This window comes from Etheostoma cragini, chromosome 11, assembly GCF_013103735.1.
Source record: "Etheostoma cragini isolate CJK2018 chromosome 11, CSU_Ecrag_1.0, whole genome shotgun sequence".
Lineage (NCBI taxonomy): Eukaryota > Metazoa > Chordata > Actinopteri > Perciformes > Percidae > Etheostoma > Etheostoma cragini.
This window is the reverse complement of record NC_048417.1, coordinates 14,160,835-14,184,835: the sequence shown is the minus strand read 5'-3', so window position 1 is coordinate 14,184,835 and position 24,001 is coordinate 14,160,835. Positions and strand designations below refer to the sequence as shown.

The following is a 24,001-nucleotide window of genomic DNA, read 5'->3' as shown; positions in this document are numbered from 1 at the left end:
GTGTCTCAGTTTCTAAATTAAACAGCGCTTGTTTATTTGTTTGTTTTCCACTATCTTGCAATCTGTGTATGTTTTTATAAGTGCTGAGACCTCCTGAGAGCTTAGACAATTACAGAGCACCACTGCAGGCAGTATTATGGGTGTCAGCATGGAGCAACACGGGGCCATGACTAATGACGAAAACGAGCACTCCCTGTTGCTATGTGAGCATTAGGTTAACCAGACCTTTTGAATCTAGTATATCTATTCAAAATAGCAAATAGAAAATAGCTTGTGTATAAACTGGTTATCACTGGTTTGTGATCATACAGTAGAGCTGTAGATGCTTTCTTCTATTGATTTGTATCCTCATATACTTACCCTCATTATCATAGTTGTAATTAGAGGTTTAAGGTTGTATGTTGCAACCACTGTCTTCTGGGATAATCTCAATCTTCTGCAGTGGATGCAGTGACTACAGTCAAATTGATTGGTTGATCTGCCGCATTTCCTGATTTTAAACAAAGTTTTATGCTTGTGCAAAGATGTAGTGTTGCAAACAGACATTATTTTTAATTTTGTATTAATCTGCAAATTAGAGCTGATTGATAAAGGATTTTCAAGACCAATACCGATATAAATATTTAGTTATTTAAAAATCCGATATGCCAATATATTGGCCTATATATATATTTTTTTTTAAATCCAGAAACGTATTACAAAACATAGACCATGAGTCGTTTGACAGTGTGGCTCTTGTCTGGTATGAACAACAGCGCTGCGATAGAATAAGGAAGACAAAGTAGAGTTGATAGTGTAACTTCCTTACCTTTTTTTCAGATGAACAGCAAGCAGTGAGTGTGAGGAAGTGTCAGAGGATGCTCCTGATCTGCGGGTCCCAGTGCTGAGGGAGGTCCACGGAGCCATCTGGTGCCCACCATGTCTCACCACCAACACCATCAACGAGGACCCCACGGGCGCACCATGAGTTCTGAGGAGAGGAGCTCCCCGCCAGTCAACAAGACCTCCACACCTGTTCACAAGAGCGCCTCCTCCTCTTCCTCATCCCAGCGCGACAGCCGGCAGGTAATTGCCAGACTACGTTAAAACAAATCTAGAGATAAAAGCACTTTGAATTAATGTAACTTGAGCAAAGGTAATTTAGGGAGGAGTGAATATTATTTTGCTTTGCTTCAGTATTTTGTTCATGCCATCCACTTGTGAGACACCGAGCAACAGAAAAACAGGCAGATAGAAGGGAACTACCAGGAACTAGTAAAGCTAATATATAAATTCAGCAAGAGTGTGAGACAAACACAGTCAAAATGTATTATATGATGACTTAGTCTTAGAAGTCTAGTTTCCTCTCAGAGAACTTGAATTACAATACGTTAGAAAACTATTATGGAATTTTTGTCCAACGACGCCAAAATCAAGTTGCCTACCACAGCTTTAATCTTTCACATTGTGTTAAATTTGAATCTGCCTAATTCTGCACAGGACCTCTGTAAGACCTCTTTGCTCACACTGTATTGGTCAATTCACCAGTCACAGCGTGGGTGCTTGCTCACACTGAACATGAACACGGTTTTGTCTAGGTCCAATAAAGTTTATTCAAACAAAATTAATGCATCCTCATAAAATGTTGACAAATCAGAAAGGCTGCAATACTGTTGACTCAAAGCAGGAAGAAATGGATAAATATTGACAGATGGCTTAGCACATGCACACGTTATCTTTCTGCAGTGAAGTTTAGTTTTATTTCCATCACAACACAGTCTCACTCAAGACTACAGTAGCCACAGTAACCAATAATACTCCAAAATTACTCGCTAGAGATTCATCCAATCGTCCAACATCCAGATTATCAATATCTTATGCATTTAATCAGACCTCCCCACAAACTGAACAGCAAACTACAACCAATCTGGAAGAGATTCAGCCTGCTTCTACTAATTTGTTGTTAAAATCTGGTTTAATCTGTACGATTCCTTTGACTAATTGATAAATCTGTCAAAGTGTTGCTCAATTTCTCCTCTGCAGATGAATTCAGGCAGAGAGAACAATCTCCTCTGATACTGACTAATGGTTAATAGTTAATTCCCAAGGCGTATCTACTGTTTTGTGACTATTTAGCTAAAATATAGCAGCCCTAATTCCCTGGTTAGTAAGTAAAAACCATTGAAAAAGCACTGAGCTGCTGTGTCACTATGGCCGTGGGGAAACCGGACACTGAAGCTGGAATCTCTTACATCACAGCTTTTCCGTTAGCACTAGGTGATGAATGTTTCATGAGGGACAGGTGGAGGCTTGGTGCTCCACTGAACAAGTGGTACGCATTGGCATGCTGTGTGGGAGCCCAGCTTGTGTCCGCAGGAGATGGGCTTTGTAAGAGAAAAAGGAGTTGGTTTGAGCAATGGGGCCTGTTAGAAGCACACAGTCGAAGGCCTGCTTCTTGATGAGGCAGACAGGTAACCCTTCTGTTCATTGTTCCTTTTCTTTCATATCACTACTTTCTTTTGATAACAAGGCCTTCACGGGGGAAAGGGTTCAGTATGTCATTTCCCAGATAATTTCACAATCTAAAAGCCAGCTTAGCTAAATCTATAAGCAAGGTTATCTGCAAGCACTTCTATTTTTTTTTTGTCATTTCTTTTTGAAAAAATCTTTTAATGAAGTCAGGTACTGTCCAAAGAGGCAGCCGCTAAGAGACCAGTTAAGTAGATTCCCTTCAGTTTGACACCACCTGCTTGATCAGGGCCCCAAGATAGTAAGCCTCATATTAAAGTAATCAGCAGCACATAATGACTGTAATAATTTCATGATTAGTTCTTGATTGTTGCAGCTGTTTTGTGTCATGATGTAGCAGTGTTTGCTAAGTGATGCAGCGATGTACGTGTGGGAGATCCAGACCCTCGATGTACAGTATCAACTACATAGCCAGGTTCATTGTTCAAAAACACAGTTACAAATGATCTTGTATTCAACTCAGATGTCTCAGGGTGTTAGGTCACATTCATTATAAAAATGTACAAGGAAATAAAGAGAATATTTATATCCTGCATATTTCTAATGTCACAGTAAAACTGAAGTAAAGTGTCTACTGATAATGTGACATACTTCCTCTTGAAACTGAGTATGGGTAGAAGGGTTTATTTGGGATTCTTTTGATTTGATTAGCTACAAAAATGTAGAGGACTGTTGCCCTCTACCCACACCTGCCTCACCTGTCTTAGATCAGGACAGGCGTCAAGAAGCAAGTTTCAAATTTTATCCCAACATGTTGGTGAAAGATGGAGGTGTTCAAGTAAAGGTTATGTCTACCTGTGCAACCGTAATCAAAAGCTAACAGTAGATTATTATTATAATTATAATTATTTTAATATTATTATTATTATTACTTCAAGTCCATGTAGGAATAAAAGGTAAACATATCTTACCACAAAGTAAATTTAGTAGCTGATCTGGATTTTCGTGACAACCGCCACTAATTGGACCTTGTTGTGACACTGAACTACTGTTCTCAAAGTCAGAAATGGACTTTTATGAGTTACTGTTATTTTACAGTTGTGAGGATGTCTCCAGAAACGTTATTGACATGCAAAGGTAACCTGCACATTCTTTGTTTTTTAACCATAATGGTGGTTTTCCTGCACCACTGTCTGCTAAGTGTGTCCTGAACAGGGAGTTTTTAACGATACTGTGTCAGTGGACCGCTGTAGAGAATACATACAGTAAAGTACATCTTTCCCAGGGACATCCTGAGGAAGCATAGCATACACTGAGAAGAGACCTTTGCCAGCTTGCCTGGGCATCAGTTTTTGGAGAAAAATGAAAGTGGGGCATTTTGTTGAGGGAAAGCCTTAATGAGATCCACCTTCCATTTTCGAATCAATACATGTTGCTTTCCCCTCTGCTGACAACTACTGTTCACTCTGGAGACACTCATGAGAGCAATTAAAGGCATCACCTGCTGTAAGCATAGACTCTCTCTCAGACACACATTTACAGTTTGTGGATTGAGATATTTCACAATGATTCAGGATGCTGCAACAATCCATTTTTTCTCTTTTGCTGTTTGTTATTTCATGGTTAGATAAGATGTTTTTGGCTTGGAGATAGTAGGAGGAATATATGGAATCACACACTGTTTTTCAGCTAATATTTATAAAAGGTTAAAAAGAAGTTTTCATGGGAATGAACAGAACACACTGATGTTACTGTAGATGAAATAATGATAGAGTACTTGCAATGCAAATGCATAAAACAGTATCCTCCCTCTTCCATACAGAGGTATTTCTTTCTTTATTTCAATCAGGAGAGACAGACATATCTAATTTGCAGATATGCAAATTAGGTTTAATGTGCAGCTCAATAAAATGTACGAAGTCTTGGAGGGTTGGAATCTTTGCCTGGAAAAACAGCTGAATAGCACAGGGACAAACAGATTTTTTAAAGCAGGGTTGTGACTCTGGGATTGGCCCTTGCAATTTGTATACAATTCTGATTGGTTAAGGAGTAAGGTGAACGCCTAAAAAATACGTTTATTAGGATAACAGCTGAATTGATTGAGTGCACCGATTAAAAGTTAGATCTTCCTGAAAGCATTTACGCCGAGGTACATTCTGTTGCCAGGTAATCACAATATCTAATGTGCTGGTTTGACACAACATTGGACAAAAATTCAACCCAATGTCCTAAGGATAGTGAGTGGACCTTGAGATGCAGTATGCGGTTTGAAAAAACCTCCAAACTGGTCCTAAGGTATGAGCTGTTTTTATGAGTCTACTAGGACAGAAAGTGCAGTTTAGAAATCCCTCTCCCTGCCATTGTGCAGGGAGGATTTATTTAAAAAAAAAAATGTATATTGTGTTTTTGACCCAGCTATACATTTGTAGCTGTAATTGCAACACCGTAATACCGTGAACCTGTGATATTTTTTTCTGAAGGTTATCATACCATCAGAATCTCAAACCGGCCCATGCCTAATAAAGGTTTCCAAGGTCTAGAATGACCTTTGGTGTTTCAGTAAATGACTCAACACATTTAGAGTTCCCCTCCTAGTCCTCAGTTATCCAAAGCTGTTTTTATTGAATCAGCCTCAGGAGCTCTCCTATAGGTCATCAGGTCTCACATGTGGCTTGTAGGTGTGTAACGGAATCTGAGGGGTTTACACAGAGCATGAGACTGTGCTTGTACGCAGTCTCTCAGGGTGTTAGCTTCTCATCCTTCGGGCAACCCACCCTCCTACTCTAAGCTTTACTGCTGAGCCAGCCGGACACTGCAGTTAAATCCATCCTCAGAATAATTCCTCTGTGGTTATTAGTTGCTGAAATATCAGTGTCCAGTAGTGATTGTGGAAGACAAGGCGGGAACAAATAACAGTTATTATATCTAGAAGTAGAGTACATTATATACAGGAGACCACATACTGTACATTACAGTTTAAATAATTTAGATATTTTGTAGAACACACAGCAATATAGTGATAAGGCAAGTTGTAAAATAGCTTTTAACCTGAAAAAACACACACTTGATTGAATGGTCATCTAAAGTGTTAAGAGATTATTTAGAGATTTATCAATTTAAACACTCAAAGAAGATCTCCACCTCTCCGCCAACTTCACCTGCTGTTACTCACCCCACCTACCCATCATTCACCTTCATATTAAACCTTTATTTAATCAGGTTATCTCATTTGATCAAGTTCTCATTTGCAAGCAAGACCTAGTACAAGAAAAACAAACATAGCCAGACACAATAGTGCATCTAGCACCAGAGGCAATCACATACAGTATGTCACTAAATAGATTAATAAAAGTTAACAGTTTAAAATTGACCAGTGGGATGAGACATTGAAGTTTTCAAATCGTTTGTAATTAATTCCAGTTGTAAGGTGCAAAGTAGTGGAAGGCAGTCCCCCTAAGATAGACATTTACCCAGGGGGTAACAAGAGTCAAACTGTCCTGAAATACTGAGGCAGCCTATACACACTTCCAAAAACAAGCTGTTGTTTTCCCGGAGACAACAAGATCACATCAACATAAGAACACAAGCCTGTTATCCTGAGATAAGCAATACATAAACGGGTTGTACTGGAGATTTAGATATTTAATATAGATCTAGATCATTAAAATAGCAGGAGAAAGACATAAAGATATAGTAGATAGAGAATAATGGCGTCCTGAGCAGGGAATATAGTCACGCGCCTTCTGTGTGTTGTAGTCCGAGCTTCTCTGTTCTTTGTTTTGATAGCCGGTCCCGTCCCACGTTCGTCTGTATGTGGCCATAAAAAATATAGGTATTTTACATATTAGGGAACGGCCTATGAGATCTGCATGGAGGCAATCCCAGCCTGCTGTGCTTTTCTCTCTTTTAAGTAGAGGTCCCTTTAACTTGTCATCTTAAGATAACAACATACAGTAAAATAAAAATGATTGCAGTTACACCCATGAAAGATTAAACAATTTGTCTGTTTTATAGTTTTTTATCTTTCTTGTACACATCACTATGTTTATTGCACTCTGAGTACACTACGGTAAGGTAGGAAATTGAACTGAAAAAATTGGAGAATATTTTCATATAAATTTGATTTTTTTGTGTTTTTAGCAAGAAATACATACAATACACTGTTTCAGCAGTCAGTAACAGTAGAGACCGTTACTCTACACGTAGATTAGTGTCTGCGGGAAAAGTAGATGTGTAAGAGATACCTTACTTCACATCAAAACTGGGCTGGACTGATATTTATAGGGCTGATTTAGCCTAAGGTGTCCCCAAGGAGTGTTTGTCCTTTCTCCTGCTCAGGGAGACCTTAACTGTAATAGTTTGATTCATTGCAGCAATAAAAAGTCTATTGTGCTACAGTGTCGCTGCAGGTGGTGGATACCAGAAGACTGACACAGGATTGATTTAGTTAACGGTTGGGATTATAAAAGTAACTTGACTGTTCTCCATCTACTGTAACATTCTCATTCAACTGATGTTATTTTTTTTTTAAAGGGAGACACGGAAAAGAAACAAGGGCAAAAACAAAGTCAAGTCAAAGATATACAGTATCAAACAAACAAGCTCATGGAGAAAACCTGTTAAAATATTGACATAGAAAGGCAGACATCCTTTAGCTGAGTCTGCCACAATATCCTTCATTAATGGGGTGAATTACAAAGAGGAACAGGCTCATTCAGCTTTATATTATTCTGCAGTGAGATCAATGAATGTGAGCAGAGTACAGAAAATCACTTTGACTTCACTGAGTTCTGTTTTCAGGGTCATATAACAAAAGCAAATCCTCTGACTGTAGCTGTAATGTCCATATACACTGATAGTTGACATATACTTTGCTATTTACGTGGAGCCAGAGGTTGAGTGGAATGTTCCTCATGAGGAATCTGTTGATTTATATTGTTAATGGTTCAAATCTTAAAACGAGGCCCAGGATAGTGCATTGAATTACAATATCTGCAGCACAAGCTATTCTTTATTTAGTGCAATATTGATTTATCAATTTAGAGCCAGTTGAAAGTCTGTTTGTAATGCCGCAGATAACCCACAGGAAGTTTGTCTAAAGGGTTTTCACAAACTGCTGCTTGTTATTGCCTAAAAAGGGAGAGTGCTCATCATGTGTAAGGCTGTTATGGTCTAAATACAGAAGTGTTGATGTATCATTCATCATATCATCATCTCACATTATACAGTTGAGCCGTCAACTGATAATTACCGAATGGCTTTGGGCGTAATGATTAGACTGCTACCTTTACGATATGATTGCTTTTAATGGTGATGTACATTTTGCTTATGAAGTTGAGCTCCTCCACTTCCTCAGTTGTACAGCGCCTCTGAAGGGAGGGGCCGTTATCACAGAAACACAACCTCATTATGAAACAGTTCTGTTCCCCTGGTCATTAGTGTAAACAAGCTGTTGTCTCCCTTTGTTAAATGTCTCGCAAGCCAAAGTCGGATGTTGCAACTCACATCCAACGAGCTGTCTCGAAGGTCACATCGAGCAGTAAAGTTATTTGGTTTTCCGGAAATGCTTATGCATGTTAAATTAAAGCCTGATTCATGTAAGAAATGAAGAATTTGACCTACTTCACCAATATTACATTTAGATGCATTCCACTTCATTAATATCTTACTTGATGGATAGCTGCCCAAAAATGAATTACTTCATGTCATGTTGACATATTGCCACAGAGAATACACAATATTAATGCATTTGTGGACCATATTGCAGAAAGAGTATTCGTTTTTGGCTGGAGCGCAGCAATGCTGGGGAGCCCACTAAAATGACCCACTAGGCTTGGATTGTTTGTATGTATGTATGTATGTGTGTGTGTGTGTGTGTGTGTGTGTGTGTGTGTGTGTAACCATCTTTCAAATATAACCATCTGAAAGAAGCACAAGGAAACGATGCGAGTGGAACTTCGGTTTCACTTTCCTTTGGCCGATCAGCCAAAGGAAAGTTTTAGTTTGTCCATTGATACATGCTGGTTAACATGAATTTCATTAATGTTTTATATTTTTTCAGGAATTTAAATGTCAGTCATGTAACCCTGAAAATACAAATAAAAATCATTAAAATCATGAACTCAAGTGTCATTATGAACCAAATAACACACAATGTATTGGTCTGTACAGTTGTGCTGTTAGTTATTTGTAGTTTGCGGCTAGCATGCAGACTTACGTCTGACTCCCCCACCCAATGTGTAATACCAAACTCCATCCTACATACATTGCAAAACGCTTTGTTTGCATCATGTAAAACTGCAGTAATCCAGGGGTATATCCCTACCCAGTCTGCCCGGTATCTGCATAGACGGTTTTGCTTTTTAGCTACATGCTCATTAGATTCCGGGACACAATGAGCAGCCGACGGGAGCTGGCTGCAGGATGACTCAATCACCATGAACCGTTTTTAATCTTCTTCCACACTATAACTACTCGAGAGTCTGCTCTTGAGACTTTGCTCTAAACTTCGGGACAATTGGGGCAGGATTGGGGATTTGGGAAAACTGCTTGGATTTCGGGATTGTCCCAAATCTTTCAGGACATCTGGTCACCCTAGGGTGCCCATAGGAGTAGTTGTAGTTGTTGACAAGTACAATGATAAAGACTAATGTCTGCTTAACACTACATTACAGTGTGTTGTAAACTATTGGGGTGGCAGTAGCTCAGTCCGTAGGGAGTTGGGTTGGGAACCGGAGGGTCACTGGTTCGAGTCCCCGTATGGACCAAAAAGTTGGGAGTGTTGGGGGCTGGAGAGATGCCAGTTCACCTCCTGGGCACTGCCAGGTGCTCTTGAGCAAGGCACCGTACCCCCCGACCGCTCAGCGCGCTTGTTCAGCTGGAAGCCCACTCACTCTGACATCTCTCCATGTATAGTGGTCCTGAGCATGTGTGTGTATTTCAGGCCTGTGTGTGAGTACTAACAAAAGTGTGAACACAGAGTGTAGTGTAGTAATTTCCCCATTGGGGACTAATAAAGAAATTAAAATTAAATTATATTATACTGCATATAAATGCTAAACCGGGAGACTTAAAGTAAAGTGTAACCATTTTGGGTAAACCAAGAACACACAAAATTAATTTTAATTTTTCTAATTAATTTAATCCAGACCATACAAAACACAGTTTTTGCTAATTAATATGGAAATAATTTAATATTATTAAAAAAATGTGTTATCCAATAACGTAAAAAACAAGTTCATAGGGAATTACCAACAAAAAAATACAAAACAAACCAAGAATCCTAACAACCAATTAGTTGACTAATTAATTAGGGTGGTACAGCACTACTAATAAAAGTAGATGTATGCATGTTGGTTTAACATTATTGGCCTTTCACACAAAATAACTTGTGAAAGACGCTGAATGGATCGTGTCAGGCCAGTACAGCAGTATGGTGATGCTTTGCCTTTGATTTACAGACTTACTTGCAGCTAGAAGAGCATAGTCAGGAGAAAGCTAACAGAGTGGAAATGCTGAGAGAGCAGGAGGAATTTGAATGGGGCAGTATTTCTTTAAATGTGTGGTGCAGGGGGAGAATAAAAATAATAAAGAAGTGTAAAGTGTATTCCTGTGGTTTTCCTCTGCTATCTAGCTAGACTGTGGGCATGACATGAGCATCTTGGCTTTTTATTACAGCAAGTGTATCTCCTGTTTTCTTCTTATTCTAGAGGAGCAAGTTGATCACTTCTGACACCGTGTTGTCTTTTCATTCCTCTCTAGGAGGCAGACAGCTGGGAGATCATTGAGGGGCTGAAAATTGGCCAAAGCAACGTCCAGAGGCCCGATAAACATGAGGGTTTTATGTTGAAGAAGCGGAAATGGCCCCTGAAAGGCTGGCACAAGGTAAGATCCACGGGCAAAGTAAAACACAGAAGGTTTTGTTGGTGGGTAAACACTTTCTAAAACAGTCCATCCTTGAATGTTAAACAGTTTGCTTTCTAGTAAGGAAATAAGTCCCCCTTTTTCAGGCAACTAGCTTAACCCTCTCTTGGCCTCTTCCACAAGTGATATTTCCTTTAAAACACCTTCAGCGTTATCCTTACTGTTGTTTTCTTAAAACACTTGCATACTAGTGAAAACCTGTCCACAGAAGCATATTTAAACTCACAACACCAGAGAACACACAGTTATTTATCAGGGAATAAATGGACGACTTTTGTATTGAATTCACCATATAAACAATGTGATATGTATTCAATGTCTGCCCTTCCTTTTCTTTAACCAGCATGTTATTTTTATGCTTATATACCTACAGCGTTTTTTTGTTCTGGACAACGGTATCCTGAAGTACTCCAAGTCCCCCATTGATGTAAGTAACCCTGACTATAACCCGCAGGCTGAAAAAACAGGGCAGCCCGGCCTGAAATCAGCATGGCTTGGAAAGGAGTCAGCAGAAACATTTGCAACATAGATCATGATGTTCAATGTATTTTCAGCTTCTCATTTCTTTTTTTACTTTGCAGGAAAGCTAGAATTGTATAGACAAATTTGAAATGGGGCGGCTGTAGCTAGAGGTTGGGCGGGTCGTCCTTTAACCACCGGGTTGTTGGTTCAATCCCCAGCTCTCCTGTCCGCATGCCAGTGCCTTTAAGCGAGACACTGAACCCCAAGATGCTCCCACCATAGCAGAACAGCGCTTTGCATGGCACCCACCATCAGTGTTTGTGTGGCTGCAACTATCCGTTATTTACATTGATTACATTTGCAGATTATTTTCTTTGAAGAGTTGATTTATCATTTGGACTATTAAACATTATTACATTATTAAACATTAGTACTATTAAAACCTTCCCCGGTTTATTTCCACCTGGGGATCTTTGTGGCAAGTTTTATGTTTAGGTAACTAATGTCCGTAGCATAAGAATAAAGTAAATAAAAAAGGTTTTTTACTATATAAGCTTACATTCCCTTCAAAATCCATGTCTGTTGTTATAAACTTTTGTTTTTATTACATCCTTTGTGCTGAGAAAAGCCATACCTCCGTATTTCTCCCCTTGTTTTTCTGTCTGTCCGTCTACTGTCAACTATCCAATAAATGGGAGAATGCCCCAATAAAGAATAAATCCTACAGCCCGAAGACACATCTTCACGTTTTGTCCAACCAGCAGTTCAACCCCCAAACATGTTAATTTACTATCATATAAGGCAAAGCAAAGCGGCAAATCTTTACAGTTCAGTTGTCAGAATCAGTAGATGATATCATTTCTGCTTAATCAGCATCACACCAATTTGTAGTCTTACATGTTTGCTTATTTTTATCCTACACCTGTTTTTTTTTAACCAAATATTTTAAACCAGATTAATCAATCAACTAATCTGTGCAGTTCTGTCTGTTTGGCTAAACTAATTTTACCTGATAAAGTTATGCAGACTAACAGCATGGTGGACTTAATGGTGTGAAAGGGGAAATGTGGAATGGTGAAAAACAAACTTTTGATTCCTCTGCATTTCTAGTATATGTGAAGAAACTGACAAAAAAGCTGACTTGACTTGACTTGACTATCACTTGCCATAGATCCAGAAAGGCAAACTTCATGGCAGCATCGACGTCGGCCTCTCAGTCATGTCCATCAAGAAGAGAGCCCGTCGTATCGACCTGGACACTGAGGAGCATATCTATCACCTGAAGGTAACAGTGATGGGACGAGTCAATATTGTCATTTCAACGTCATAAACAGGATGTCAGCGGACAACAGAGGTGTATGCTGTTTTCTTCTTTAGGTCAAATCTCAAGAAATCTTTGATGCCTGGGTGTCCAAGTTGCGTCATCACCGGCTTTACCGACAGAATGAGATTGTGCGATCTCCCCGGGAGGCCACCATGCGAACGTTTCCTCCCCCAACTACCGTGGAGTCCCCCCAACCTGCCTCGAGTGTGGTACGTGAAGCCAAGGTGAGCCCTCCCACCCATTAATCGATTATTTTCTCCATAAATCAATTAATCATCTGGTTTATAGAATGTAAGAAAATAGCGAAAATGTCTATGCAGGCCCAATGTGACGTCTTCAAATGTCTTGTTTTGTCAGACTTACTGTCCAAAGATATTTCATTAAAATGATATAAAACAAAGAAAAGCAGCAAATCTGGAAACGGACACTATTTGACATTTGTGCTTAAAAAATGTTTTAAATTATTAATTATCAGAGTTATTATAGAATTATATATATTAGCTGAAAACTAAAACATAACGTTACAGATTTGATGTTGATATCGATCTCTCTAATCAATGCAGCCTGAACATTTATTCATATTTCTACTGTGTATCAAGCTTTAAAGCAGTCTCTTTCTCTCTGTGCTCTGAGCAGAGAGTAGTTACTTATTTAAGAAGGGTATGTCATGGGGAAAGAGAGATTGCCTAGTTCTGTTTTTATTGGAAACTGTGATAGTGTACCAAAATATCATCCAAAAGAAAGGACGTACATCTCACTCAGCATTCATGGTAACAACAGGAAGACTCAATGGTCAGTTGACACTTGGTATGCCTCTGCCGGATCACCCACCTGATAACTTTGTGGTGTGCAATGCTGTCTTTTTTATTACTCCAATTTAATATTATTAAATTATGAATTATATTATATTATTATTAACATTATGATACAAATACTGTATTTTACATGTATGGAAGCCACTGTTATAGTAAATGTAATTTTAGCCTTAATCTGTTCTCTGTGTTATGTGGGTATTTACTACACTACTGGCATGTCAATCAATTAATCAACTTAATTTAGAGTGAAACAAGTTTAATGAACATGGTGCATAGTGAGTCTTTGGCGATTAGACTCCATTGCAATGTTAAATTATTAGGGGTAAAGAGGCCAAGGGTGTATAGGAATATTCCCCTGATGGAGTCTAGACACTGGTGGAGGTGATGAAGGGATAAAGGAAGCTTGAAGATCTGGAAGGATGTGATGTGAAGAGGGGCTTCTGATGGAGGAACCCTGGGTGCTGGGAATGATTAAAACTAGAGGTGAATGGGGTGGAGAAGGGTTACATCAATGTTGCCTGAAATGACAACTGACAGCAGCAGAGAGGAAAACAGATTTAAAACTTGAATGCATCAACGCATAGCTCACAGAGAGCGTGGCAAAATCTGATTGGTTTAACTGAAAGAGTAAACGCCAGCATTCAGCTGATTAGGTTGGAAGAGAGAGACAAATGTGAAGCATGGAAGTCTTCTTGAACTTACGCTGAGCTTCATTTAATGTGTAGACAGACATCTGCTCAATGCAGTTACCTTGATTGGACAGGTAATTGTATACAGGTCATTAGTATAATAAAACGGGTTGTTTGTCCAGACCGTCCAGACTCAGTTAGTTATGCTGGTTCTTGTTGATGTGTCTGAACTGTGTGTAAATGTGAGGTTGCAGCCAGAGCAGGTTCTCCTGGGAGTGTGGCTCTGTGCCTCATGCAGGCCATTAGAGGTGATCAGAAGTATGTGGGTTCAGAGCAACTGGCAGCAGTCTAATGAGCTCTCACAGACGAACAGCTTAAATAAGAGACTACAATCCTATAGTCAGAATTAACTGGTACATTAATGGGCTTTCAAGGTCTCTTCCTCAGAATGGCAGCATTTGTACACACGTTATTCCTAATTTTTTAATCAACCTGCTTTGTTTATTAATTAGTTTGTTTTCTTTGCATTAGTTTTTAAAATGTTAAAGACCACATTTTCACAGGTTAACTGCAGCTGCTCTGGGTGGGTCAAGTGACTTGTTCAAGGACCCAGAAGATTCATACAGTATGGTAGAAGGGACCTATTTAAATACCAGTGATGTCTTTGCATCCTGAATAGTCCTGAAACAATTAGTAAGTTGACAGAAAATGAAATTACAACAGGTTTGATTAAGGCATTTAATAAAAGAAAAAAAAAATATTTGCTGTTCCATCTTCTCAAATGTGATCATAAGTTCTTAATCAGACAAAACAAGGAATTCAAAGACATTCATTTAAGGGATTGGGATGGACATTTTCATCTTGTTTCTGGCATCTCTTAGACCAGAGGTTTTGAAAACTCCAGAATCCGGAAATAGCTTTTTTTTTCTCACAATGTCACTTTCACTTTAGTACGATCAAAAACAGCTGAACCACTCCTAACACAGTGCAGACAACTCTGACATGGAATTACAGCGAAAACAACAACATCTCTGTGTCTGTTTCCATAACGCCCTTCAGCAGGCCAAGCCAAGCAGCTTGCCGTGGCAGCCGGTGGCCCCCAGTAGCACCAGCAACAGCAGCCTGCCCGCCTCCTACAGTAACGGCCAGAGCAAGGTGGTTGCTTGGCTGCAGGAATCAGAGGAGATGGACAAGTGTGCAGAGGGTGAGTGCAATTTTCTTCCTTATGGGAACAAATCAGATTTTATAAAGAAGTAGATTAAATCATGCCTCAGGCCTTATAGTAAATTTTCTGAACCCAGTGAGGAGGATTGATGACCATTTTATAACACATAACACTGAATGTGTGTGTGCTCGTGGGTGTGAATTTTATTTTCAGAGCTCGCACGATGCCAGTCCAACCTCACTGAGCTAAGCCGGCTACTGCAGAGTTTGGAGATTCTACAAAGGACACAGTCAGCGCCCAATTTCATAGATATGCAGGTAAACAAAGAAATACAGCCTGCATGCACACACAGACACACACACACACACACACACACACACACACACAGATACAGAAACCAAATTAGTTAGTGTTTCATTGTTTCATTTAGAGGTTTATGTGTGTGAGTACTGATGGAGGTGTGTCAGTCTTTTAAAGCCCCAGCAGTCACCATCACTACCTGTCTAAGCAGACAGGATTCAGCTGTGCTCACAGGCCACCTGGCATCTTCTCTAACTGATCAGTATTTATCAAATTGGAAGTTTTGGTACTATGGTTTTGGGCTGAAATGCTTATTTTTCTCACAACACACGCTCCATCTACCTCAGTATTTTGTTTGCGACTCATTCTTGGGGGATTTTGTCTTGTTTTTCCATTTCACTGCAACAAATGTGATTGTTAGCTTTTGCTTCCTTTGTGATGTGTTTGTCCTATTAACTACACTTTGCATATTTTGATCCACGTGTGTCACAAAGACCAATTGTGTAGAAATGTCAAAGAAAGAAAAGCGCTTGAGCAGAAGATGGAGAACAAAAAGTGTCGGCAAAGACGCAAAATTCCAGCTCCAGGTACCTCTTTTGTTTTTTGATTTTTTGGGGGGGGATTTTTGATCTACCAAATAAACACACACAGACCCACAAACTAAGTGACTCTTAAACACATTCAGATATGCAGTCTCCTTGTCATTAAAAATGTTCCTGTAATTATCGTAATTTTTTAAGACGGGAGATTGTTGTCAGCACACATGTACAACAGAGCATTTTTTGCCCTTTCCTTTTTTGTTCTTTAATCAGTCTGCACCACAACTGGCGCCCATTAATGTGGTGTTTTATTTCTTGAGTACCAATTTTTCTGTCTCTACTAATTTTCCCTTATTTTGCCTAATTTATTCATTTGTGCTTCCTGAAAAGGCTAAATGTGCTTTCATACATGGTTGCTTTTATTTTTAACCAACCATTTTTCTCTCATGAATAGATTTGCTATCACAGAATCTCAAAGCTCCTCAATAGTCTACCGGAGAGATTTCTAGATGTAGAAAGTAAAAGAGAGCTAGACTTGCTGTTTATCTAAAAAATGAAAATGTAATGCAGCTTCTGTCACATCTCCGGGACAAAATAACACATCCGGCTGCCTTCTGATTTAATAGTTCCTGATATCTAATTACCTTCATGACTGAGAATCTTCATAAATTTGGCATCAGAGAGAATATCAGCAGTAGTTGCAGAAGAATGAGGATGCAGTTTATTCCTTTAGAATAACCTGTAAGACAGTTATACTGTCCATTAGGACTTCACTATGCCTTATCGGACCAAACGTTTTGCTCTTCACAGCTGGTTCTGTCAGACACACAACACATTTTTGTACTTCTTAGTTGATTGACATTGGTCCACTCTGTGGTCGTCATCTCGCTCCAGGTCCCTCTGTCTGCCAGCTTGTCCCCCGTCCGCCTCCACTCATCCAACCCTAACCTATGTGTCGAGCTGGTCGACTTTCAACCCCCTGTCTCCCGGCTGACAGACAGTGTAGAGTGTGCTAGTGACTACATTAAACTTCAGGAGGAATTCTGCACCATTGCCCAGAAAGGTAAGGCATGCAGCATGCATAGCTGAAGGGTTTTTAGGCAAGATATGTCTCAGTATTTCCCATTGAATATGTAAATATTATGGCTTATGTCATCAAACATCACAGTTTTAAGACCAGCTTCCCGGTTCAACTTTGATCTACTGTACTTGCCATAGTTGTGTGCAAACACAGTTTTTTGTACAGTGTGGGATATCAGATTTACCTCCAAGTGAAATGGTTAAGTCTTGCAAAACTGCTCATTACCAACCTGTTATCATCTTACCGCTTCTTTCTTAGTTGGTAAAGTGATGTATTTTCCCAGATATCAGCAATTAACTTAGTAAATATAACATTATCTTAAACTATGGCCAAAGCTAAAGTTGTAATAAACTGGGGTTTTATTTTGTACACATTAAAATTGACTATATACAATGTTGATGAAGATATCTAAGAGTAAAACAAACCACTTGAAATTAATTTTGGTAACCAAGATTAACACAATGCGTCACTGGGTTAATTGAATATAACTGTGCTTATAATAATAAAACAGTTTTTGAGTTCTGTGTGAAAGAAATAAAAGAAATGCATTTTGTAACTTGACAAAATGAGAAATAACAATAATGATAATTCATTACATTTATATAGCGCTTTGTCATAGAAACTCAAAGTGCTTCGAGGGGGGAGATGTGAGAGTTTCACACAATTTTGAGGATATTGTTTTTCAATTAAGGATTGTGACAAAGCAACTGAAAGAAACTGTGATTTTGAAGTGTAAAGAGTACTAATTACCATTTGTCCTGTCTATGTGCAGTCCACTCTCTGCTGAAGTCGGCCTTCAACACAGTGGCCATAGAGAAAGAAAAGATCAAACAGATTCTGTCTGACCAGGAGCAATCGGACCAATCAGCCCAGATCAACTCTCTCAGGAAGTCTCTGTCACAGGTAATGAGTTGCTTCAACCAGTACCCATGATGCCTCTTTCTTTCTACTATTAGTTTGGGTTAGTTAATCTGAGCCGTTTGTTAGACATATTTGGCTACTTCATATTCTTAATGCTAAGTATGATGCAATTTTAACATGTAATCACCCGGGGTGATCAGGACATTACTGGGGAAATTACTGCATTCATTTGAGCGATGTGCCTTTGGTGTCTTTAAGATTAAACCCATTTTGTAGTTGTCATGTTGTAAGATCCGCTCTCGCTGACGGGCTGTCAGATGAAACACACAAGCTACAGTTTATTCCAAGCCGTCACTGTAATAACAATTGAAACAGATGATGTGTGGAGATGGGAGCACTGGCAAGTGAGTAGAGAACGTTCAATCATCTTTTCCTATGTTAATTGGGGAGAGAGAAAAATGTGCTGTGCAGTTCAGTAACTTGGCTCCTTGGGACTGTCTCTCTACCCCGGTGATTTAATTGGACCGTTCCTTTTCTAACAGTCGGCATCATTTCAGTGAAATGTTTCTGCTGCTTAATCTCTGCTTTGTTGCTAATTGGATGCTTGTGTGACAGTGTTGTAGGCTGGAGGTCAGGTTTTTAAGGCAAAGCTCTGCGGGAAGTTGATAATCAGGATGCACGGTTGTTACAGCTAAGCTCTTGTTGTCAACTACTTTAATCTTCAAGGGACATTACTGAGTTCATTTTGTACTTCTTGATGTTTTGTTTCATATTTACTTAAAGCAGCTGTTTTATATAAAAAATGAGAATTACTTGCATGTGAATGGGGTGGTTTGTTGTGATGAACCCACAAAGAATTATCAACTAATTCTGCAGTTCCCCTGAGCTCTGCTGAGCTTTTTAACATGTTTCAGGTCACTGTTCTGGTTTTAAGTCGTGGAACTGCTGTTTTGGTTCACTGTCACCACTCTGATCAGCGATGACTTTTGCAACAGCGGCAGGTAGCTATTTTCAGTTTTAAGAAAAGCTCTAATAAATCAACTGTGCACTAACTGCTCTGCACTAAAAGCAGGAAGACAAAGGGAACAGCTAGCTGGTGACATAGTGGAGCATTTAGCAGATAAAAAGCCCAATGTTTCAGGAATTAGTTGAATGAGAACAAAAACAAAGCTAAAAGCAGAGAGAATATTTGTCATGTTTTAGCATCTGTCAGCTCGTTGTTTTGGTTGCTTTTGTCAGCAGCAGACAGCTGTTTTCAGAAAACAAAAAAACCCACTGTAATCTACCTGCCCACTGCACTGCACCAAAGAACAGACAAAGTTATCAGCTGGATGATAAACATAGGGAAGCATTTAGCAACTAACCTTTCTTCAAGAGTAAATGGAGACAAAACCTTACAGGAGACGGAATATTGGACTTACATTCATCAGGTGGACAGAAACACGACTCCAAAAGAAAAGTTGCTCCCCATCTGCAGGATGTGTACGCCAACAGTTTCTGACATTCCCCAAGTTGCCACAAATGCTGTTTTTAAAGAAAAGTCACAGATACCCTCTAAAAGATAACAGACCAAAACATCTGTCCTCGTTCATTGCAATAATGTATTTCAAAGTTTGGTTCTAGCAGTTTAAGGTAAGTCAAATGAGTAGTATATTCATCCTGGCACTAAGAAAACACTGTCCATGGAACTACAGAGAGGGAATATCATACTAAAATGACCAAAACTTTAGAAGATACTCACTTGATACTCATTTGGCTAACCTAGACTGAAGCCTCATATACGTTATGTGGCTTTTCACCCCCATCTTTATAGTGTAGTTTGCCATAGTAAAGGATCGCTTCATTGCCAGTATGGAGAGGAGAAATGAAACTAATCATGTGAGAGTATTAGAATAGCCTTAAGAAGACAACGAAGATTTTTTTCCAAAGTATCTACATCCAGTGCATCAAACACTAGATCCTCCCTCTACCCTTCCCCAACAAAAACAAAAAACGTCAGCGCATGTGGAAAGTAAACCACACTTTTTTAATTATTCAGGCCCTGTCCCAAAACGCAGAACTTCGAACCCGACTCAACCGCATCCACTCTGAATCTGTCCTGACTGAACAAGTTGTCAGTGTGAACATCATCTCCACGCCTGATGAGGTAGGTTGCTGTGGTCAGTCTGTCACTGACAGAGCTATTTTCTGACTCTTACATTGATGAAACAACAAGGCATCCAAGGCTGACCGGGTAGTTGTAGTGTTTGCATCATTATTGATTCCTGTCCTTATATGTACTGATGTTTTTCTCCAGTACTCCCTGGCAGGTAAGCTTAAAGCATCCTTATTTCATGCAGAACCCGACATCAAGGTTAATGGAAAGAATGACTAATTAGAAACGGATGGGAGCTTGCCCTCTGGCAAGGATACACATGCTGAAAAATAAACTTTGTGTTGTTTTTGTTTGTGTTTGTTCATGTTCATTTCGGTTCTTAGACCTGTCATCATAGCAAAGAACAGTGAACATCTCGTGTGTTTGCATGTGTTTTTCCTGCAGGCTGGAGAACAGATGGGGATCCCTCTGACTCAGCAGGCCTCTAATGAGAGCCGACTCTCCATGTCGGAGTCTGTTTCTGAGTTCTTTGATGCCCAGGAAGTGCTTCTGTCGGCCAGCTCGTCAGAAAATGAGGTATAACAGATGACAGTTAAGTGTTTAAGAAAGGACGGCAGTTTGGACCATGAGGAGCGGGTTGTTGAGGAAAGAAGGGGTTAAACTAGCCCCGCTGGCGGGAAGCCAGATGAAACGTCACTGTGAAGGCTGTGTGTGGAGCCAAAGTTAGAGAAGCAGAGATATTGTATTACGGAAACTCAATCAAAAGTCAGGCACACAGGAGGGCTTCTATTCAATCTGACCCGAGGCTACATCTCTCAGTTGTGTCTCGGAATCACACACTCTTCTGTCCGTTCCTTTTGATTTGTAGATTCAAGCTTTGTTTAACAATAAGGCAGTTTGACAATATAATTTCTGCCTTCTCCCCCTTACACTCCTGCGAACACCATGCTTCAAACATACAGTAATTGGTCTCTGAAACGTCAACAGTGTAGCTTCCCAGGCATACATTGAGCCATATTGAAGGATTACTCACCAAGGAAATTCATCAATCCCCCCCCCCCCCCCCCCCCCCCCCCCCCCCCCCCCCCCCACACCCTTCAGCTCCAACAACCAGGCCTATTCAGACCTGTGTAACACTGTTGGCTGAACCATCACCAGCAGCAGGGGACTGTAATAGAGGGCTAATACAACAAGTTGCTACCATATGCTCCTGTTTTGTTGAAACACTGGCCTCATTGTGATTGCTATATATAACGCATGAAAATGCTGCAGTTTCTCATCTTATGATTACTGCAGTGGGACAGATAGTGGGTGACTGCTGCAGTTTGTTAGCCAGTGGCAAACTGCAGTAAATGTGTGTGAGGCTACAGCCGTCTGCTAGTCTGATCAGAACTTGTGTTCTACACGACTGCGCTGACTCACTCCGCTTTGTACCTGTTCCCCTCGCAGGGCTCAGACGATGAGTCATATGTCAGCGATGTGAGCGATAACATTTCTGAGGACAACGCCAGTGTGACCGATAACGTCTCCAGACAAAGTAGGTCCAATCCTCTATCATCATGAGCCCTAGACCAAGTATCCATAATTTCCCTATTAAAAAAGGGAGGAAAAATAATAAAGGAGGGAAGATTACCAGGGCTTTTACAATTAATCTCAGGCTTTATGATTTTTTTTTAACATTCTTTATTTTCTTTTAATCTTTATTTATTGGACAATGGGAATATTACAGGAAGTGTACATGAACTCAAGGTATCTCCTCTCATTGTCCCTTCTATATCTCAACCATTTCAGAACTATTTAACAAGAACTAGGGATAAGGGTTCTAGCATATTCACCACATAAGGGTTTGTCAGATAACATGTGAAAATAAAGAGGAAAAGGAAAAAGATTAGTAAACCTGTTTAAAGACCTGGAAGTATTTTCTTCAATAATCGTATAAATAAACAATGCAAGGATATATGTATACATAGATTGGTTAGGCACAACCAATCCATTCCTCTGTTTTGTGTGTGTGTGGCGGGGGTGTACCCCATATCTGTTATGAAGTAGAATGTAGTAATATCTTTGGCTATGAAGATTTTTAAATCTACCATCCATTTGGTTGGGTTCAAAAGCTGGAATGTAGGCACACCATTGAAGTACTTTCAATTCATCTTGTAAATTATATTCCTCTTTCAATGTGTTCCATGTTTTCAGTTGGAATTTTAACCATGGGTTTTGGGGGCCAAAATGGTAAGTCTGTATTGCCCAGTGTTGTTTGTACAGGAGGGTTCCTAATCAAAAATAGTTAAATGTCTTTCCATCTGGCATAATAAATTTGATTAGATACATTTAGCAGAGGTCTAGTTATTTCTGAGGTGTGGTACTGCCATACCACCTTCCTCCTTTGACGATTGTAAAGTTTTGAATCTACCTCTAGGTTTTTTACCTTGCCAAATTAATCCAGAAATCATTTTATCCCACTCTGAGAATTGCTTGGTGGATATTTCTGTGGTGGATGTTTCTACGGGAAGAGACTGGAACAAAAACAACAGTCTTGGGAAAATGTTTATTTTCACAGGTTCAACCCTTTGGATGAGACTCAGGAATGGATTGGTGTTCCATCTCTGCCTATCTGATTTAATTCTCGACAAGAGAGGGTCATGGTTAATCTTTACAAGTGATGAGATCTCCTTGGGGATCAATATCCCTAAATATTTTGGTGTATTCTGGTCCCAATTCAGGTTAAATTTATCTTATGTTGTCTGGGTGGTGCATAGTTCAGTGTGAGGAGCTGTGTTTTCTGAACAATAAGTTTGTATCCAGCATATTTTCCAAAAATGTCCAGGAGCTTGAATAGTTCACGGAGTGAATTAGTAGGTTCCCCTAAATATATCAAAACATCATCTGCAAACAACGCAGCCTTGTGCTGGTCTCCGTTTAGATATGTCTATAGATATGTCTCTTATGCTGTCAGTCTGTCTAATCCATTGAACAAGGGGCTCTACGTAGAGTGGAAGGAGAAGTGGGGATAATCCACAGCCTTGCCTCGTACGTCGCTCTAGATTAATACTGTCCGTTAAGTATCAATTTATTTTAATTTGTGCACCAGGGTTCCTGTATAAATTGCTGATTGCTTTAACACACTTTGTATGAAATCCAAATCTCTCAAGAACCCTTTACAAGTATGTCCAGATCACTGAATCGAAGGCTTTTTCAGCATCTACTCTAACTAACAAAGCTTCTATCTTATTTTCTCGGAGATGGTTCAGTACATTTAGTGACCATCTAATATTGTTATGAGTTTGGCTCTGCCAAATAAATCCTGTTTAATTAGTGTGTATGATCGCTGGGAGAATCCTTTCATCTCTCTTTGCAGGAAGTGAAGTGTATAGTTTGTAGTTTATGTTGAGTACCAAGTTTTCACCTCTTTTATAGCTCTATTAAAAGTGGTATTAAAGGCCAGGTGATTTGTTTGCCTTTAGCTAGGAAATTGCATTACTGAGCTCCTTTTCAGTTATTTCAGCTACTAGTTTATTGCGTTGACTGTTTGATAGTGGAGGTATCTTAAGGGACTCTAAAAATCCCTTAAATTTGATGTTTTTCTCTTCTAGCTGTGGCTTTGTGTACAGATGATTATAACAGTTTTGGAAAGCCATTTCTATCTCATTTTGTTTATATTCAGTTGCTTTTGAGGTTGGATCCCTAATTTTATTGATTGTGTTATGCCCTTTTTGTTTTTGCAGTTTCCTTGCCAAAAGCTTTGCAAATTTTTTCGATGTGCTACTAACTACTATGAGAATTTGCGCCATTCTCATAGTATTTTTTTGTATAAATCATATTCTTTTGTATTTATTGTGTATACATAACATTTATTTTATTTCCAGTTTCCTTAAGCCTTGGAGGAAGTTCTGAGTTTTCTGTTTGAGTCCCCTTTATGTTTAGCCTAGTTCTTTATTTAGTTCTGATGACCTTTGACCTTTGAGGAATCTAGCCTTGGGTTGAAGCGTATATGTTCCAGCCTCCTCAGCAAATGATAATACTATTTGCACTTGTCATTAAGTCAAAAATGTCATTACCTGGTGGGACACATACATTCAAAAATGTTATTTCAACTCCTTCTATCTTCCCTCTCCCTCCCCTTTCATTAAAGTTGTAATTGCCCAAAAAAATAATCTTAAAAAACATACAATGGCTTGACTTTTATCAAAATAATATACTTTGACTTTTTGTGTCACATTTTTCAACATACTAACTATACTATGACTTTTTTGTCACTTTTCAACATACTTTACTACAATTTATTTAACACTTTTTACAAAATACTATAGTATGACTTTTTTGTCACTTTTTTCAAAATACTGAATTTTGTGTATGCCC

At 39.3% G+C, this 24,001-nt stretch overlaps 1 protein-coding gene across 7 annotated transcripts in view; it reads left to right on the top strand.

Annotated features, from left to right (window-relative positions):
- Positions 1-24,001, top strand: part of osbpl6 (oxysterol binding protein-like 6) — a 37,248-nt gene that overhangs the window by 5,823 nt on the left and 7,424 nt on the right. Inside the window, exons 2-14 of one of the 7 annotated variants that reach the window (XM_034886413.1) lie at positions 820-1,065; positions 10,210-10,332; positions 10,745-10,798; positions 12,005-12,118; positions 12,211-12,366; positions 14,661-14,805; positions 14,980-15,083; positions 15,561-15,653; positions 16,500-16,668; positions 17,459-17,589; positions 19,586-19,693; positions 20,087-20,218; positions 21,092-21,179. In XM_034886413.1, the coding sequence (XP_034742304.1) occupies positions 919-1,065; positions 10,210-10,332; positions 10,745-10,798; positions 12,005-12,118; positions 12,211-12,366; positions 14,661-14,805; positions 14,980-15,083; positions 15,561-15,653; positions 16,500-16,668; positions 17,459-17,589; positions 19,586-19,693; positions 20,087-20,218; positions 21,092-21,179 (1,564 nt within the window). In that variant the 5' untranslated portion in view covers positions 820-918. Of the gene's footprint in view, positions 1-819; positions 1,066-10,209; positions 10,333-10,744; positions 10,799-12,004; positions 12,119-12,210; positions 12,382-14,660; positions 14,806-14,979; positions 15,084-15,560; positions 15,654-16,499; positions 16,669-17,458; positions 17,590-19,585; positions 19,694-20,086; positions 20,219-21,091; positions 21,180-24,001 lie in introns of all 7 variants that reach the window. The other 6 variants (XM_034886412.1, XM_034886411.1, XM_034886416.1 and 3 more) reach the window with 6 other exon arrangements.